Source organism: Heliangelus exortis, chromosome 8 (assembly GCF_036169615.1).
Source record: "Heliangelus exortis chromosome 8, bHelExo1.hap1, whole genome shotgun sequence".
NCBI lineage: Eukaryota > Metazoa > Chordata > Aves > Apodiformes > Trochilidae > Heliangelus > Heliangelus exortis.
In genome coordinates this window covers 1,299,047-1,317,615 of record NC_092429.1, presented here as the reverse complement: position 1 = coordinate 1,317,615, position 18,569 = coordinate 1,299,047, and the positions used below count along the sequence as shown (strand labels likewise).

General features: G+C 43.9%; 1 protein-coding gene across 4 annotated transcripts in view; it reads left to right on the top strand.

The window, feature by feature from the left end:
• Positions 1-18,569, top strand: part of MIER1 (MIER1 transcriptional regulator) — a 31,702-nt gene that overhangs the window by 11,840 nt on the left and 1,293 nt on the right. For 2 of the 4 annotated variants that reach the window (XM_071749887.1, XM_071749884.1), the window contains exons 2-12: positions 467-491; positions 1,873-2,018; positions 7,361-7,528; positions 10,276-10,408; positions 11,704-11,768; positions 12,089-12,161; positions 14,112-14,263; positions 14,790-14,871; positions 15,556-15,650; positions 15,933-16,060; positions 17,691-17,830. In XM_071749887.1, coding sequence (XP_071605988.1) covers positions 1,920-2,018; positions 7,361-7,528; positions 10,276-10,408; positions 11,704-11,768; positions 12,089-12,161; positions 14,112-14,263; positions 14,790-14,871; positions 15,556-15,650; positions 15,933-16,060; positions 17,691-17,830 — 1,135 coding nt within the window. In that variant the 5' untranslated portion in view covers positions 467-491; positions 1,873-1,919. Of the gene's footprint in view, positions 1-466; positions 492-1,872; positions 2,019-7,360; positions 7,529-10,275; positions 10,409-11,703; positions 11,769-12,088; positions 12,162-14,111; positions 14,264-14,789; positions 14,872-15,555; positions 15,651-15,932; positions 16,061-17,690; positions 17,831-18,069; positions 18,383-18,569 lie in introns of all 4 variants that reach the window. The other 2 variants (XR_011726989.1, XM_071749886.1) reach the window with 2 other exon arrangements.

Sequence of the window (18,569 nt, the reverse complement as noted above, 5' to 3'; positions counted from 1 at the left end):
AGTTTGGGGTTTGTAGGGGCAAAAAGGAGGAATTGGAAATGAGCAGCCTGAGATGGAGAGAAAGGAGCTGGGAGTCCCAGGGATTGCTGCCCTGCTAAGCTGATGCTGGAACTGTAATGCTATTTGCAGAATGAATTCTTTTGCTTTATTTTATGCTTTTTTATGCTTTATTTTGCTTATTTTATGCCTTCCTAAACTCAATTCTTACCTCACAGAATGGGCAGTTCTTCCCATTATTCTTGCTGGAACAGTGCAGCAATACTGATCCATAAAGGGGGGAATGAATATTATTCCTTTCAGTGGCTTCAGCAGGTTTGTGGTGCTTCAATAAAGATAAGAAAATAGATAAAATAGATAATTTATTGCTTTATTGTATTGATAATCTGCTGCCTGTTGGGTGAATTATTGAACTGAGTTTCTACAGGTTCAACATAGCAAAAATAATTCCCTCTGTTTTCTTTTTTAGCCTTCTGTTGAATCTTCAAGCCCAGGTAAGAATTTTTAATATTTCCTAAAAGTGTGAGGGAAGTAGAGGGAAGCCTGGAAAAATATTTGCTGCTCTCTTCTAGTGAGTAACCTGAGGGTATCACTTGCTGAAGAGGTTGGTGGCAGTCCTGCTTTCAATAGTCAACTGTTTTCTTCCAGACTGTACCAGCACAAGTTTAAATGGCAAAATACACCAGGGAAATGTGATCCTTGCCTTTGCAAGATGCATAATAGCACTGAGAACAAAAAGCAGCAAGAAAAGCAGTGGGTTTTTACCTCACTGGAGTACTAAAAAGGAGGGGGGCTGTGACTTCTGTTTTTAAAGCTGGTTATTTTCTGATATTCCAGTATCCCAGAGCTCCTGGCTGTCTGGTAGTCAGCCTCAGTACAAATTATTAATATCTGGGGGTTTTTTGTTCATTTTTGTACTGCTGTACTTAGTGTTATTTATTTCCATGGTTTTTGGCATCCCACTGGTGGAAAAGCTTCCCAGCAGTTACTTTAGCTGGACAGCCCTTGTCTCTTGGGCTTTTTCCTCTGAGAGAAACAATCAATTGCTTTAACACTGGGAACTACAAAGTGGAGTTAACCCTTCCAGTCCCCCCCTCCCTCTGCCACCCTTAGCCTGGGGACACTCCTCAGGCTTTGGAAAAGGAAATTTTAAATTGTCTCTGGGGACAAGGGGAAAGATGTGAGCAGGGCTGGGGTGAGGAAGCAGGTATTGCATAAAAACACTGCATCTGCCAAAGCCATCCATCCAGTCATTCAGTTTTCATTGCCACAAAATACAACCAGGCTTCTTCACAGAGAATGGTGCAAAAAAACAACTGCATGGGGAAAAATAACTGAGGCTTCTGCATCGTAAATAAAATCTGCATAACTGTGAAGCTTACTGGAAGTTTAAATATTGGAGAAGTCATTAGCCTGGCTTTGTAGTTGTAAACAAGAGAGCTTGCAAAGCATCAAGGAAACAACTGTCCTGAGTGTCTGTTTTATGAGTAGTTTTATTCCCAGTAGAGCTCTTGATCCAGACATGAGGAATTAAGTCTTCAAAAGCTGAACATTTTACAAAGATTTAGCTAGGGGCTTGATGTCCAGATCTATAGTGCTTGGAGAGCTGTCTGGTGATGTAAACACTTTAAAAATACAAAAATATGTCTCTTGAATCAATCTTTTTTTTTTCCTTTCTCCCTCTCTGATCTCTTCCCAGCCACAGGAGAGCTTCCCCTCCCCTCTGGACAGTGAGACTGACCAAGGAGTGAGGGATTTGGGAGCTATTTTAATTTCTGAGTATAACTCGAGTGTTAAAGTGTCACCAAAAGACAAAATTAAATTCTGTGAGGCCTTGGTCTAACTAAAAACATTCTTCAAAATGTTTTCTATCAGGAGGTTCAGCAACATCTGATGACCATGAATTTGATCCATCAGCTGATATGCTGGTGCATGACTTTGATGATGAACGGACATTAGAAGAGGAGGAAATGATGGAAGGAGAAACAAACATCAGTTCTGAAATAGAGGATCTTAACAGGGTAGGTAGCCTCAAGTAGTCCTAAACCAGAACCACAGCCCACACAAAACATATGCAGGTTTTTCCCCTTATATTTGGAATAAAAAAAAAAAAAAAAAACCAAAAAACAACACGCATCCCTAAAACACTAATAGGCAAATAATGTAGGCTGGGAAAAGGGGCTGAGCTAAATATGCAGCTCTCAGGAGTTGGGAAAAGGAAGCTGGTGCATAAATACATCCTAATGTATAACACAATGCTTGTTTAGTTGCTTTTTGCATACATGTGCTGCTGTAGGATTTGCATTCTAGAGCTAATACAAGCTAAAGGACTCTCTGACTAAACTTGTAGATTCCAGTGTTAGTATTTCCTAAAGCACTTGCACCTTGTTAGTTCATATAGATACTGCTTTTTTTAAAAAAAAAATCCCATAATTTTATATTCCTTTTGCATTTTTATACAAGCATTTGTATAATGCTGAAGTGGAGCATGCAGGAGTAGCTTCATTTTTAAGGCTGAGGAGCTGGAGATGCAGCTGAGTTGCCTGGCTCAAAGCAAAGAGCTGTCAGCAGAGCTGAGTTATTGTGAAGAGTGATAAGTAAATACTTAAAATGTGGATCTTCTGAAATAACCACACAGAAGATTTTGTTGGCATTTGGAGCTTATGCTGTCACTTATGTATTATCTTCAGTCACTTCTCAGGCAGAAATAATACTCTTGAATTACAAACTAGTTTCATTTTAAATTCATTTTAAAGTAATTTAGATATTTTTTGTGGCCACATTGGCTGAAAAGTCTTCCAGAAGAGGTCAATAATGATTCTTAGGTGCATATTTGGTGTACAAACCCCATTTCTTAATAAGTGATGATGCCAACGTGACTTGAAATCTACATAATGCATTTAAAATACATTTTGGGTGAAAACAATGATTTATTTCTGGTAATTTCAGGTTTGATATCAAATGGTAAACACAAAGATAAGCAAATAGTTGGTGAATTTAAATATGCTTCATCCAGGTGTAATGAGAAATGGAGCTCCCCATGTCTGCCATGTGGCTTTTAAGTTGAAAACACATTGGGGGTTTTTTTTTCCCCTCATATTTTGTCAACATCTGGTTGTGTAATCCTATCACCACTTTACAATGCTTTGTTCAGAGCTGCATTTCAGCCCTCACTTTCTTCCCTCCTCTCTTGGTTGTCAGGGCTGCCAGCAGAGCATTTCTCCATGTGTCAGCTCCTCCCTGCTCAGAGGGTGGCAAGTGGTGTCACAGAGGTTCCTTCCCATTGCTCCTTCCTCTGCAGGATGCTCCTGCAGACAGGCAGAGCCTTCAGCTCACTTTCCCTCTGTTTTCCAGGCAGCAACAACTGCTTCCCAGGTGCTGCTCTGCCAGCAGGCTCCTGCTGGAGACCTCTTTTGGGTTTTTAATCATAGACTCAGATCATAGAATCATAGCATGGTTTGGGTTGGAAGGGAGCTCTGAGCTCATCCCCTCCAACTTCCCCCATGGCAGGGACACCTCTCATCCAGCCCAGGTTGCTCCAAGCCTCATCCAGCCTGGGCTTGGACACCTCCAGGGAGGGTTCCAGAGTCTCACCAGCCCTATGCTGAAGAACTTCTTCCTCAGATCCAGTCTGAACCTCTTCTCCTGCAGGTTCAATCCATCTCCCCTTGTCCTGTCTCTGGACACTGATGAAAAGTCCCTCTCCAGCCTTCCTGTGGGTTCCCTTCAGGGATGGGGGGCAGCTCTAAGGTCCCCCTGGAGTCTTCCTTCTTCAGACTGAACAATCCCAGCTCCTCAGCCTCTCCTCATAGCAGGGCTGCTCCAGCCCCCCGTGGCTGGTAGGCAACCTCAGTCTTTAAACCAGTGTCACATCAGGTGCTGCCCTGTCTCTTTCTTCTCCCCCTCCACCCACAGATGTAATTTCAGACTTCCCCAGCCTCCCAGCATGTCAGATTCACAAGTCCAGCTCCTTCCAGCTAGCAGTCAGGCTTTGCAAAACCAGATTGGAGCCTTTACTGGTTCCAGTCCTGACCATTGTGGAAGTCACACCTCCCTCTGGGGCTGAGGATCTGCTCTACTCATTGCTTGTAACTCTGGTGCATGTGTAACACGTTAGTACTTGAGGCTGAGCAGCAGCCTGCCTTTGTCTGGGCAAGTCCACCTGAACATACACACATTTTTGTCTAAATGGCAGGAATGTATCTTGAGAACCCACTGTGCTGCTCTGGTACAGGAAAAAAACACAATTCCCTGAGAGCAGAGCAGCACCTGAAGGGAATCAGAAGGGATTTGGTGGTTCTCAGTGGTACCTCTTGAAAGGTAAGAGTTTTCCTTGGGCAAGGAGATGCAGGAGACCATCCTTGATCAGCTCCAGACATGTGGTTTTAAACTGAAAGAGGGGAGATTGAGGGTAAATATTAGGAAAAAATTCTTCACCATGAGGGTAAGGCTCTGGAATAGGTTGCCCAGAGAGGCTGTTGATGCCTCACCCCTGGAAGTGTCTCAATCCAGGATGGATGGAGCTCGGAGCACCCTGGGCTGGTGGGAGGTGTCCCTGACCATGCAGGGGTTGGATCTGGATGATTTTTAGGGTCCCTTCCACCCCGTTCTGTGATTCTCTGATCTGAGTCTATTTATTCACTAACACTGTTCAGGTGTAGGAGCATCTCTACCAGACCTGCCCCAAGGCCTGGCTTACCTGTTGTGCTCCTGAGGTGTGTTTGGGATGAGGCACATCTCCTGCCATTCTGGGCACATGCTGCACTTTGCCAAGGCACAGGAAACTTCATTTTGGTTGTAGGAAACTGCCTGCACACTCTGTCTTGGAAATAATAAATAGCTTGGCCCCAGCAAGGTGCAGAAACTCAGCATCCTCCTGCTTTGGGCTCAGCTGACTGCCCAAAGCTTCAGCTGGAGGGAGTGTTGGAGCCTTTGGCTCCTTTTCTTTTTCCATTTGTTGTTCCAGATAATCCCTTGGCTCCTCCTTTTGGGGTCCCCTGTGACAGGGAGGGCACTTGGGTGGTCTCTGGGCTCTGCACCAGCATCCTCTTGTCTTTAAAGGAGAGCCCAGCTGGGGAAGCAGGCAGCATGGCTCCCCAGCACCTCCCAGCCTTGGTTCAGGCACCAAGATAAAAGATGTTGTCTCTCTCTTTGTGGGCAGTGCCTCTCAGTCTTATTTTCCCCTCCTGCCATGGATTTGTCTATTTTATTTTTAACCTCTGTAAACTTGGTGCCCACCAGCCACGCTGCCAGTGTTGCAGAGGTCATTTAGTGTGAGAAACATCTTGGGTTTTCCAGAGCTGCTCTCTGCTCATTTCAGAGGTTGCCCCTGAGCTCTTCATTTCAAGGAGTGTGCATTTATATTTTAAACTGAAAGAGGTGAGTGATACAGTTCTCTGTTGTATCACTCCAGAGTTATGATTAATTCCTTGTTATCCATCCTCTTCCACATATAAAATGTCTGTGTCCTTGATAAAACTTGTGACTTTTTTAATGCTCTCTGGTTTAGCAACATCCTGAACCCACACTGAGGTCAGGGTTTGGGTTTTAGCTTGGAGAGTTGCTGACCCCTGGGTCAAAGCTTTTGAATTGCAGTGTGGATTATGTGGAGCTAAGAGGAATGCAGCAAATACAGCAGCCCTTCAGTAGGTAACACAGAATGACTTGCCTGTTGCATCATTCCCACACACCTACAAGTTGTAGTAAAAGTTCTTTTTCATTCTCAGTCTGTATCTACAACTGGGGTAGTGCTGAGCAGTGCTTAATGCAAGGATATGACTTCCTAAAATGTACCAGGGAGCATTTGTTTGGATAATTAAGAGTATTACCAGGCTTTTCCTGGTAGCTGCACTGTCAGGTTTTAATGAAGTTCACAGTCCTGCTATGTTGTCTGTGTCAGTAAAATATTAATTCCCCACTTCCAGGAGTTCTTTCCATAGAATGATACAATAGAGACCAAGAATTCAAGAGGGAAGGTGAGGACATTTGGGTCCACATGGTCTGTATCTGCTGTGTGTGGAACTTCACCAAAGAGCAGACCAGTGAGTGGTAGAGTGGCTTAATTCTTTGAGGTAAAATAAAAGAAAAGAAAATACACAGACAACAAGTACCAGTAGCCCCTGTGTTACTTTATTTTTATAAAGTTGTATCAGAACCACACTTGGCTTTTGTAACTGGTATTGTTGGTGTGTTCCCAGCAGCTACACAGCCCTGTAGGAAAGGGTTCTTTGGAGGAAGCCTAAGGCCAGTCAGTAACTAAAAAGAAAATAAATTATCAGCTGAGATGTACATTCCATACTAAGAAGAAATATTGGAAGCAGGCAGACACCTCTAAATAATAAACAAATTATTTGTTTCTGTGAGAGAGAGAATTTTAAAATGCTCTTTGAAAATGTCTGCTCTGAAAAATCTCATTAGGGATGCTGTATACTGCCTCTGAAGGCTGGATGCCAAGGTGGTAAAAGTCATAAAGTAAGTCATTTGCAGCCCTGGCAAATAATAATTTTATTTTTAAGTGACTGCAATTGATAGCAGTCTAGGAGCCACTAAATTTAAGAGCCATCTGTATCATTTGAAGTGTCTCTTTAGAGGGGACCAACATTCTAAATGCAAAGATCTTTAAATGTGGATGGAGAGGTGCATTTTTGTGTCATTTGGTATTCCAAGGCAGGGCTGCAGAACTAAGTGGAAGTGTCCCTGTAGTGCAGCTCCCCAGGTGAAGATGCAGCTCCATGTTCAAGGCAGGCACTGCAAGTTCTGGTCCTGATTCTTGGAGACTTTGCAAAAATCCCTGCCTTGCACCAGGGCAAGTTCCTGCCTGCAATCACCCTCAGCATCTTGGCTGGCTCCGGGGAGCCGTTGCTGCTGACACGTTTTATCTGGTTTTGCCACAAATATGTACCAAATGCTCCTGTTTTTCAGGTAGTTTTGGGGCTGCAAGGAAACAGCAGTGTGCATTCCAGCTGGGAGTGTGCTCAGGCTGTGTGCTGCAGGGCTACCACCCAGCCAGCTCTGACTTCAGCAGTGCCTCTGGGCTGGTAAAGCAGCAGCAGACAAATCCCAAGGGAGGGATGGGGCATACAACACTGTTAATGAGCTTTCTGCCCCCTTTGAAGGGGGGTGGGGGGTTATGTGAGGTCTGCTGTCAATTTAGAGAGGTTTAGGAAGCAGTTTGTGCTGTGTAAAACCCCCCAGTTCCCTGAGGAGCCCAAAGCTGGGGGGTTGGCTCTCCATTCATTGTGGTGTGGCCATCCTTGGCAAACCTGCTCATCCCCCGTCTGGTGCTGCCCTCCTGCTTCAGATGCACAGCTCTAAGCTGGCTGCTTCAGCTAAAATCTGAAATTTTTGTTTCAATGTTTCTCAGGAGAGTGATATGCCCATCCAGGAGCTCCTCAGCCGCTACGGCTACGATGGTTCCATCCCTCTGCAGGAAGAGGAGGAGGAGGAAGATGATGAAGAAGAGGAGGAGGAGGGAGAAGATGATGATGATGTTGATAACGATGACAACAGTGGCTGCAGTGGTGAAAACAAAGTGAGTGTTGGCACTAACCTGAAACTGGTTTTCATGCAGCCCTTCTGTCCCGGAGAGCCACTGGAGCTGCCAGTGAGGGCAGCAGTAATTAAGTACATAGTTATTTCTCTAGTGTTTATTCTTAATTACCCATCTGTATTTCTCTCCATTCTTCTTAATGCCATCTGTATCATTCCAAACTATGGCTGTGGCAAATTGAAGCACATGCATTAGGAGAGCTTCATGTCAGAAGGGGTTGTAATTGTCCTTCAAAAAGTTATAAATGCCCAAAGGCACCTTTAGAGATCTGGCTGAATACTTGTTTCAAGATGAAAAGCTGATGTACTGAAACTGAAGAGTGAGCTGTGGAACTGAATCCAATGTGTCTCTCCATGCTGGAGGTGGCTTTAGCATGTTAAATTCTGGTTTTCTAGCTTGGCAGCCTTGGTTGTGCTTAAATTGTTAACTTGTCAACTGCACCTAATGCCTCCAGTATCTTTGCCAGATGTATAGATCTGAACTTCTCATTTTTGAACTTTAAAATCCTGTTCTGTGTGCTCTGAAAATAAACTTTCTGATTTTAGCAGTCTTTTCTACTCGTGTATGTCAGATATATATATATATATAAAAATATATATAAATACTTGTAACAATCCTCTCCTGCCATGGGCACAGCTGTAACATCTCCATTACTGGTGGCATTCAGAATTGCATCCTAAATTCCATTAAAATATGAAACCCTTTGTGCTGTCAGTAACAAAAAGCTGAGGCATTAGTGGAAGTTGCATTACCTAATCTGGCTTTAAAAAGGGTACATTTTGTTCTTTGATATCTTACCCTTTTTAGAATCTCTGGAATGTGACACAGAGATGAGGAATGATGTATCTGATTCAGAAAATGAAGTTCTGAGGATTCTCAGACTCCCTGGCTCTATAAGATTGCTGCTTGTGTGGGTTGCAGAATTCAGAAAGCAGAAAGATACCTCTGAAAAGATGGAAGGAGCAGGGGGAAACTTGCATAACATGGAGCATGCCAAATCCAAACAAGGCACACAAGTGGTTTATTTTGTTGTGTGGGGTGGTGCTCCTGAGGTCCCACTTCCCTCTTGTGGCCTTGCTGCTTTCATTACTTCCTGACACAGCTTCCACCCCCTCTGTTCTCCTGACCTCCTCTGTAGTTCCCCAGCTTTCTTACCCCCTGATTTCAGGCACTGCCTATCCTTTCTCTTAAATGGTTAAAATCCCCTGGGCTGTCCCTGCTGTTAGCAGCTGGAGGAGCCCTCGTGGTCCCTCTGCAGGGCACTAACCAAGAGGTTGTAAATCCTCCAGATTCCTTTCTGAATTCCACAGTCTGGAATTGGAAAGTCAGGGGTTTAGCTCCTTCCAGCCCTGTGTGGGAAATGTGTGTTCCCCTCCTGCACCCCAGGTCTGAGGGCTTGGAGCAAAGAGGAGGAGAGGGCAGAAGGAGGGAGTTCTAACAAAGCTGGTTGGGGTACAAGGAGGGGAGCTCTGAAATGTTTACTTGCACTTAGCAGAGAGGCAGGGAAACACAGCTCTGGGGGTGGAATAATTTGATAAATCATTCAGGCTTTCTCTGCAAGTGTTCATCTTTCCACAGCTTATTTAGCTATACTGTACTTAGCTATTTCCTATTTTTAATCCCCTTTAAGCTGCACATGTGATAATACTCTGGGTGCTGGATAAAGGTAGACACAAACATGTGCTGTGCCTAATGCTGCTGGTTAGAACTAGCAAGAAAGAATGTTTACAACATTAAACATATAGACAGCATGCATTGAAACATTAAATATTGTGTTCTTTTTAATGGTATAATTTTAATTTTCCTTAATTGTAATAATTCCCTTTGTTATTCTGGCTTATTGTCTAATGGAGAAACCTGTTCTAATTTGGGGCTTTTAATGACTTAATGCACATACTCAAGTCTACTGATACTTTATTCCAGTGAAGCTGGACCATGCTATTGGCATTAATTTTATGGTACCATTTACATTTGGTTGAGAAAAGTAGAGCCAGCAAATAATTTCTCCCTTTTTTTATTAAAAATTGATAAGGAAGGGTTTTAAGGACCAAAGTAAAATTTCAAGTTAAATGAGATGAAAACTGCAAGGATTTGCTTGACTGATTTAAAAAACCCTAGGCATTATATTTAATATCATTTACTGGCTGATATTGCAGATGTATATGTTAGAATCAGAGTGTTAAATTGCTGTGCTTGCAGTCCTGGTCACTGGGGGATGGGATGGGGTGGGATGGGGTGGGATGGGATGGGTTGGGATGGGATGGGTTGGGATGGGATGGGGTGGGATGGGTTGGGATGGGATGGGATGGGGTGGGATGGGATGGGGTGGGATGGGGTGGGATGGGATGGGGTGGGATGGGATGGGATGGGGTGGGGTGGGATGGGATGGGATGGGATGGGTTGGGGTGGGATGGGTTGGGATGGGTTGGGGTGGGGTGGGGTGGGGTGGGATGGGATGGGATGGGATGGGATGGGATGGGATGGGGTGGGATGGGGTGGGATGGGATGGGATGGGATGGGATGGGATGGGATGGGATGGGATGGGGTGGGATGGGGTGGGATGTGTCCCCACATTTGCTGTGGCTCAGTCAGGACAGGCCCCATGTAACCAGTCACTTAAATCAGATAAAAGATCCTTGGGTTTGTTATATTGACAATCTGAGGAAAAAACACTGCCAGAATAGTGTTTGTGCCATAGCTGATCTCCTGATTTCTTTTGTGTTTTTAAGGAGGAGACCATAAAGGATTCATCAGGTCAGGAAGATGAGACACAGTCATCTAATGATGACCCAGCAGCCTCTGTTGCCTCTCAGGATCCCCAGGAGATAATTCGCCCTCGTCGATGTAAATATTTTGATACAAGTATGTACAGTTTCCTGCTCAGCACAGCAACCCCTCCATGAGCCACACGTAGGAGTCTGTGCCTGAAATTTGCATCTGGGTACCCCTGAACCTCTGCTGGTTCTCTGCATCACACAGCTCTTGGTTCATCCTGATGCTCAAAAGAGTAGGAAAGAAAAGTCCTATTTTTAGTTGAGTGCTAAATCTCTGCAAATTGTGTAAGGGCAGCAGGTGTTCTCTCCTGCAAAAAGGAAGGATTAAATTTCAGGATGAATCTGAATTTCATGGGGCAGAGTGATCATGACAGGGCCCAGTGACACCACTTGATGTACTTGTTCAAAGAAAGTGAGAGGACAACTGAAGGGAAAAAACCCCAACATTTCCTAGAAGTAGATTTGTTTAAGATCACTAACACAGAAAACAAAAGCAATGCAATCTGGAAAAAGCTGGGAGGTTGTTAAACATGAAGTAGTGAAGGGGGAGATAACATGAAGAAAATGGGCTTCAAGAGTTCCACATTCCAATCTTACTTAATGGGGTCTGAACCCTTTAGCACTGAGCAGTCAGGAGGGCCATCTGGACAAGAGATGTTTTTCCTTTCTTTGATGGCAGTGGCTGTCACTGATATTTTAATTCCTACTCTTCTGTGTTCTGACCTACAAAAGTTCAAGCAGAGGTTCCTCATGATACTTCACACTTGATATTTATTACTCAGGACACTGCAGAAGGCCATTTTCTAAACTGGGGTTTATTTTAATCCAGAAAATGCCAGGAAACCTCAGCATGTAGCTCTGCAGGGGATTGCAAGTGTCTTGTCTTGCAGTTCAGGCACAGCATGAGCATAAGGCAAGTGGACTGCATTAGGTTTGGGGTTTTACAGAGTGTTCAGGTGTGTGTGTTACTACCCAGGTAATTTTAGTGCTGCTGTTGTCACATGCCAACCATAAACCTGCACTTGCCTTCAGTCCATTCTGAGAGGCAGCTACCCTGGGTCACAGAGCTCAAAATTTTTGTCAGTCCTTATCTGAAATAATCTCTTTTAAATGCTGCTGCTCATCTCTGAGCAGCTCATCCAAGCCTGGTAAATCCCAGTCAGACTGGGACTTGCAGATGGCTCTGCCTGAAGTTCAGTGGCAGCTGCTTTAGGGGAAAGTGTTGAATTTAACAAGGTAAATAACATCAGCATCCAGCCTGCTGAACAGCCCCAGCAAAGTGCTCCCAGGAGGTACCTGCTTGCAGAAAATCTGGGTGGGGATCATCTCAGCTGCTTCCCATCCCAGCTCATTGTGGGTAAATGGTTGAACAATTTCTTGTAGATAGTGAAATAGAAGAGGAGTCTGAAGAAGATGAGGACTATATTCCCTCAGAAGACTGGAAAAAGGTAAATGCAAAGTGCTGTTCAGAAAGCCTCTGTTTCATGAATGGTGATTTGAGCTGTTACCTACTAGCTGAGTTCAGTACATCACCCAAATCCTCTCCAGTTTTTCCCCATAAATACAAGTTTTGATTGTCAGGAGGGTCAAAGACCTCCCTGCACAGTCAGAATTCCATTTCCATCTAGTGCCCTTTAATTGTATTTTTAGACTGGGAACAATGAAAGTTTTAAGGGGGAAACAAGATGCAGTCATCCTCTTGTTTGCTAACAAAAACCATCACAGCTGTGCTTTGCTCAACTTCTTGTCTTCTGTTACTTCAAAACAGGAAATCATGGTGGGCTCTATGTTTCAAGCTGAAATCCCAGCTGGCATATGCAAATACAAAGAGAATGAAAAAGGTGAGATTATGACCATTATCACTGGCTTGGAGATTATTTTCTGATGGGGATAAATAAGCAATTTGATGGATGTCCTGTCTTGCAAAAGGAAAGGGCTTCTTCAAGTGAAAAAGCAGAACCATCATCTCAAATTATAGTTTATTCTGCACATCACCATCAGAATCTGAGTCTTGGAAGAGGAAAAGGAAGGTTATATATCTGGTTTTTTGCTGCTGAACCCCTTCTGTCTTAATTTGGTGATTTACTTTGGTGATTTACACAAGCTTTCTGTGTACCTGGCACTCTTCACAGAGTCCATTGATGTAAAGCAAAATTCATAATGAAGAAAGTGTGTTGCTGGGGTTGGCTTAACACATTGAAAGCAGCAAGAAGATACCAGCAGCTTTGGTTTTTCCCAGTTGGTAACTCTTCAGTCAGTCTGGAAGCCTCTGGCTGTGTGCTGTCAGTATAATCCAGTCAGGAAAGGTAGGACCAGTTTAAACTCAGCTCTAAGCTTCAAAAAAAAGCAAATTTTCCTGCTCATTGAGCCCGTGACTAAGAGTTTCTTTACACTGCAGGTCAGTTTGAGACTGTGGCTTTTGTAGCTTTAGTTTTGCAGGTAACCAGCACAAAGCTCAGTGTGATGATGGATTCCAGTAGTAGCCTTGCTTTGAGCTCCTGGCTTCCACCCTGAAGCTGAGACTCACACCCTGTCAGCTCTGCACCATGTAGCCAGGCAGCTTGGGGACAATGTAATTTAAAAACTACATGAGAAGTCAGGAACTTCCATTAAAGCCAGCAAATGGCAAATTGGCAAACCTCTGCTTTTTTAGCTCTGAGGTTTTTCATGCTTTCCTGCTTCAGTCTGAAAATAGAGCTTGAGCTACGTGGTTGCCTGACCTGCATAAATTACACTCTGCTGGTCAGTCACCTGCTTCTCCTGGTGTTTACTCACTTCTAAATGGCTCCTGGCCTCCAGTAATTAAAAAGCTAGAGCTGCTTGGTGCCTGGCAGTCACCTCTATCACAGAGTTTTTCATAGCCTTGCACACTCCTCTGTGCAGAACTGAGATTTACATCAAGAGCCGTTGAGGGGGAAAATTAAATTTGCACTAATCATGTTAGGGCTGTTCTAGCTCTCTGTAAAACCCAGGGGTGTTGTGTCTCCTGCCACTTCTTGCTTTTCTGCTGTGTTCTGGATGCAGCCTTTGACAGGGCTCCAGCTGGAAAAAGAACACAGCTTAAAAAGTTGAAAAATAAACTGTTTACTCCATTGGAAAGCCAAAGGTGCTCCCCGAGCTAGTGGAGTCAGTGTTAAACTTCTTGTGTTTTCTTTGAGGACTCAGACACAAGCAAGGTCTGGATGCTTTCCTGCCTCTGTTTTCTAATAACTTGAATTTTATTTTGCTGTGCTGGTATTTTAATCCTGTGGGTTCTTCAAAATACAAAATGGGAGATAACTCAGAGGATCTCTCATTTGGCTGTGTTTCTCCCATTAATTTCTGCTTACTGTGGCTTCCCTGCACTGAAAGCTCTGAATAAGCCAGTAGAGATTTGGTAGTATGAACATTCAGTGATCTTCCCCTGGATGGTTTTGGTTTGGACAGTATTTCTTCAAAGCAGTAGGAAGGTCTCAGCAAAGTTTCTTTTCAGGAGCTGTTCTGCCTTCAGAACATCTGTTCCCTGGAGAAGTGGTGGACCTTGCTGCTGGCTTTTGCCAGCTCTCTGAGCTGACTTCCATGCTGACTTTTGCATTTAGTGACCCAGACACCTGGCAGTAATTCTAGCACCATTTTTTGGGGGTGTGCTTTTTGGTTGATGAGGTATCATCTCCCAGTCCTTGGGCTCACAGGCTGTGTGGATGGATGGTGGGGCTCCCCATCTCCCAAGGTTTCACAGTCCTTTATAAGAGAGAATAAACTTCTCTGCTGGTGGCTCAGCTTGCTTTTCTTTTTTCCTCTGGTTTGTTCAGTGTATGAAAATGATGACCAGCTGCTGTGGAATCCTGACTTCTTACCAGAAGATAAAGTGATTGAGTTCCTGAATGAAGCATCAAGGAGGACAGGGGATGAGAAAGGGCTCGATGCCATTCCTGAAGGGTCACACATTAAGGACAATGAGCAGGTAGGGAGGAATTCTCCCTTAATATTACAGGATTATTTTGATTTTATTTGGCTGCCAAGCATTAAAATTGTGCTTGAAACAACTGTATTATTCCTTGTGGAAACAGAGAGATGGTGTTTTTAACCTCTCAGCAAGTATTTAAACTGTTCACTATGGATCAGTGCATTATTGTATAGGTAAATAACTCTGTGTGTGTGTGAGTTCTGCTCCTTCAGTTAATTTCTTTGAGGCTATGTAAATGCTTCCCTTTTTTTTTTTTTAATTCACACAGACCCTCCAGCAATCTTACACTTTTGTGCAGTGGATGAAAATGTTAAAGTCCTTTACCTGGATATATAATTGGTTTGGTAATTAGAGGTTCAGAGATTGAAACAGAGGAAATGCATCTTCCTGCTCTTTTAAATTACATTACATCCATTCAACAAGTTTCTTTTTAATCCTTTCTGATTAGACAGTGTGCTTCTGTGGCACAACATGAATCATGTGGTACCTGGAGTGTTACCTCTCTGTGTTTTCATCCTTCCAGGCCTTGTATGAACTGGTCAAGTGCAATTTTGATACTGAGGAGTCACTGCGAAGGTTGAGATTTAATGTCAAAGCAGCCAGAGGTGAGCACAACACTCAGAGTCAAGTCTCTGGTGTTCAACTCCCAGTTCTTACACAGGTGTTTGGTTTCTTTTTTAAAGACCCTGGTCTTTAAGATGCTTTTGGAGCCTTAAACATTGCACAATTTATTATTGAGCTTTATTCTCAGAGGGACAAGAAACTTAGAGAAGACACAAGCTATTTTCCTTGCTCACTCATCTGTTGGTTCTGCTCTCAAACTCTTGCTTTGCCAGAGTTTACTGTGCAAGAATAATCCAATAGAGAAGATTGGTTTGTTCTCCCCCATTTTTACAGTGTGTTTATTCATGACCTTCACAGTCAATGAGGCCAAACTATATTAAGTTCTTAGAAGTGTGGCTGAGAGTTATTAGGGGTTTCTTCTGGCTTCAGTGGGGCTGAGATTTGCACCCCATAGTGTGAGCAGCACAGTTTCTTATCCCTCCAGAGTAGTTACTTCAGCCCCATTTCCCACCTACTCACTAGAAGGGAAAATTTTCATTTTTGCCCCAGGAAGTGAAATTTCTGGGGATGGTTCTCATTTACTCAGTCAGATGGTGTAAGAAATTTGAATACCCTGTATGTTTGCTGTCATTTAAGTTTCTTTTCTTTTGTCAAGTATTTGCTTTATTGCATTTGTTCCTAATTTATGTATATTCTTTGTATTGCATTTGTTCTTCCTGCTGTAGAAGAATTATCTGTGTGGACAGAAGAAGAGTGCAGGAACTTTGAACAAGGGCTGAAAGTCTATGGCAAGGATTTTCATGTGATTCAGGCAAATAAGGTAAAGACTGATTTAAGTGTAGCCCTCTCCTGTTTTTTAAAGCAAGTAATTGTAACTCTTCTCAATTTCCATCACAAATTACCAGATTTACTTCTAATTTTTACTACATTTATGCCCAAGTTGTTCTGTCCAAGTCCAAACTCCTCGGACTTTGATTTTCACGTCTTTTGATTTAAATGGTAGCTTGCTTTTTTTTTTTTTTTTTTTTAATTTTTTTTTTTTAATCTTTGCCAAAAAAATGCCTTTAAATTCCTCACAGTTTGCATGGCACCTATTTCCTAGGTACGAACAAGATCAGTTGGTGAGTGTGTAGCATTTTATTACATGTGGAAGAAATCAGAGCGTTATGATTTCTTTGCGCAGCAGACCCGCTTTGGAAAGAAGAAATACAATCTTCATCCTGGTGTAACGTAAGATGTGCATTATTTTCTCTGGGCTTTTACATGTTGGAGCTAAATCTTTTTTTTATTTTATACTGCTCTCTGGCAAGCAAGGGATGCCACGGTCCCTGTTGGCAGCAGGAAGACAGCCAAGGTGGAAGAAGAATTTCCGAATGTGAAACACGGTTTCCAAAATACATTTATTAGGAGTAAGGCAAACCATTTCCTCTCGAGCAGCTGTTTCACTTAGTTTGTTTTCTGTTTAAATATTTCACAAATGTAACAAATAGGTGGGATTTTTTTTTTTAAATGCTTGTTTTCCTTCAAATGCATGTTTTTAGGCAGGCTTTGGTCAGGAGTTGCAGGGGGGATTTGTGGTACGTGCTGTACAATGCTGTCGAATTGTATTGTTTGGCAAGAATTCTGGCCAGCACAGTACCCCATCCTAAGGTTTTTTTTTTTTGTGTGTGTAAATAGGTCCTTTCCCCACTCCTGCTCTGCCTGGCATAGTGGCTGAGCAGAGCTCTATTTTCCTGCCTTATATCCAAGCAAACGAGCCAATGTATTCTTCTGCCCAACGCTATTTTAGTATCCTGCTCTTTCCACTGACATTCTCTGAATCTTTCCACTCTTACTTTTCCTTCTCATTTTTTCTGGCTCCTCTGTTGAGCCTTCTTTTTAATATTATTGTTTCTTTAAGCATTTTAGAGCTGGGTGTTGGACCACTGAAGTGAACGTGCAGTATGACATGAAGAGCTGCCATCTGTGCCTTTGGCACTAGCCTGTTCCTGGCTTTCCTTAACCAGTTGTCAGGGACTGTCTGCCTTCTCCTCTTCTTCCATCTGGGTTTTGTTTTTCCTTTCTTACCCAAATTAGTAGACATTTTTGCTTGTTAATCACTCCAAACACACTCTGATTCCTTTGCAGTTGACTGCTTATGGTCAGCAGAAGTGTCAGTGAGGACTGTGCTTGACTATGCTGGAATTCTTTTGCAGATAGATGTGGGAATTGAGAGTGCAGGATCAGTTCCACTGTGATTCTGTGTGAGGAGCTGTTTCTGGAGTTAATCCAGACTAATACCATGAACACAAGGGCTTTACCAACCATCTCTCAGAAGAGATTCACTACTAGTGACCTAAATTGTAGGGCTGCAGCAGATTTCAGATACAGAAACGTCGTATCTCTAACTCTGAAGTTTTTAACTTGCTTTTAACTTCACCCCTGCTGAGGTTGGTTGTACCTGCACAAAAAACATGACAACACCAAACCTGAATGGTGTGTTAGCACTGCTGCAGCACACTGCAAGAGCTTAGCACCAACCTGCCCCAGGGCATCACCTTGAAAACCCAGCCCACAGCATCACAACCCACAGAAGTTTCTGCTTGTGCCTGCTCTTCAGAGAGGTGGCATGAGCACAGCCCGGGTTTCTATCAGCTGGCAGCAGTGGCTGGGCAAGAAAAATGTAGTTGCAGTGGCCAAGCCATCCACGGGCCAGTTAATGTGGGAGATCTGGAGGTTGCTCAGGTTTTTGCAAAAGCCCCAGACTGGGAACTGGTGACACTTCTGTGGTGTACGCGGTGAATCTCCTTTTTTCTGTACCAACCACCCCAGTCCTTGACACCCCAAGGGCAATGCTGAACGTGCCCTCTCTGTCCTGTAGAGATTATATGGACCGTCTGCTGGATGAAAGTGAAAGTGCTGCTTCCAGCAGAGCCCCATCCCCTCCTCCCACAACCTCCAACAGCAGCACCAGCCAGTCGGAGCGGGAGGACAGCACGGCCAGCAGCAGTAACCAGAATGGTGAGTGGGTGTCCTGGCCCTCCTCAGGAGAGCCACCAGATCCTCACAGGTGACAAGCCAGGGGAAGACTCCAGCTTGCCTGGCTCAAAACAAGTTTCCAGTATTTCGTAAGGTTTTAGCAGCTTTTTAAGTTCAAAATGATTTGTTTTGTTCTTTAACGAAGTGACGTTTGCGTTTAGCCAGTGGTCACACACTGAGGATGAATCTGCAGACAGACAAATGTCTTCTTGTCCCCACAGGAGTGTAGTGTGACAGTGGCTTTGTCAAGAGTCCCGTGCAGGATATTTAAAGCAGCTGAGGTGGCAACTGGGCTGATGTCCAGTTCTTCTCCAGTGCTTGGCCCAGGAGCTGTTCTCACCAGCCGGGGGGCACCGAACGCCAGTTGGGAATGGGAACAGAGCCAGGGCACAACCACTCCTGAAGGAAGAAAACCTCAAAAGTGAGGGGCAGCCCTTCTGAAGAAGCTGAAGGGAAACAATAACGAGAGGAGGGAGGAGCTCGGGGGCTGAATCAGGTTGTGAAAATGGATTGGAAGGTACAGCAACTCCCCAGGTGAGGACAGTCCACCAGCTGCCTGTACAGTCCTGGGATTCCAGGACGTTTTCCTGGCTGCTGTGGCTTGTAAGGACTCCCATCAACTGCTGTGATAAGTCTGTCACTTGTCTGCACATGAATTGCTCCCTCATCACACTGAGAGGATGCAGGGAACAGCACTGGCTCTGCCATTCAGCAGGACTGC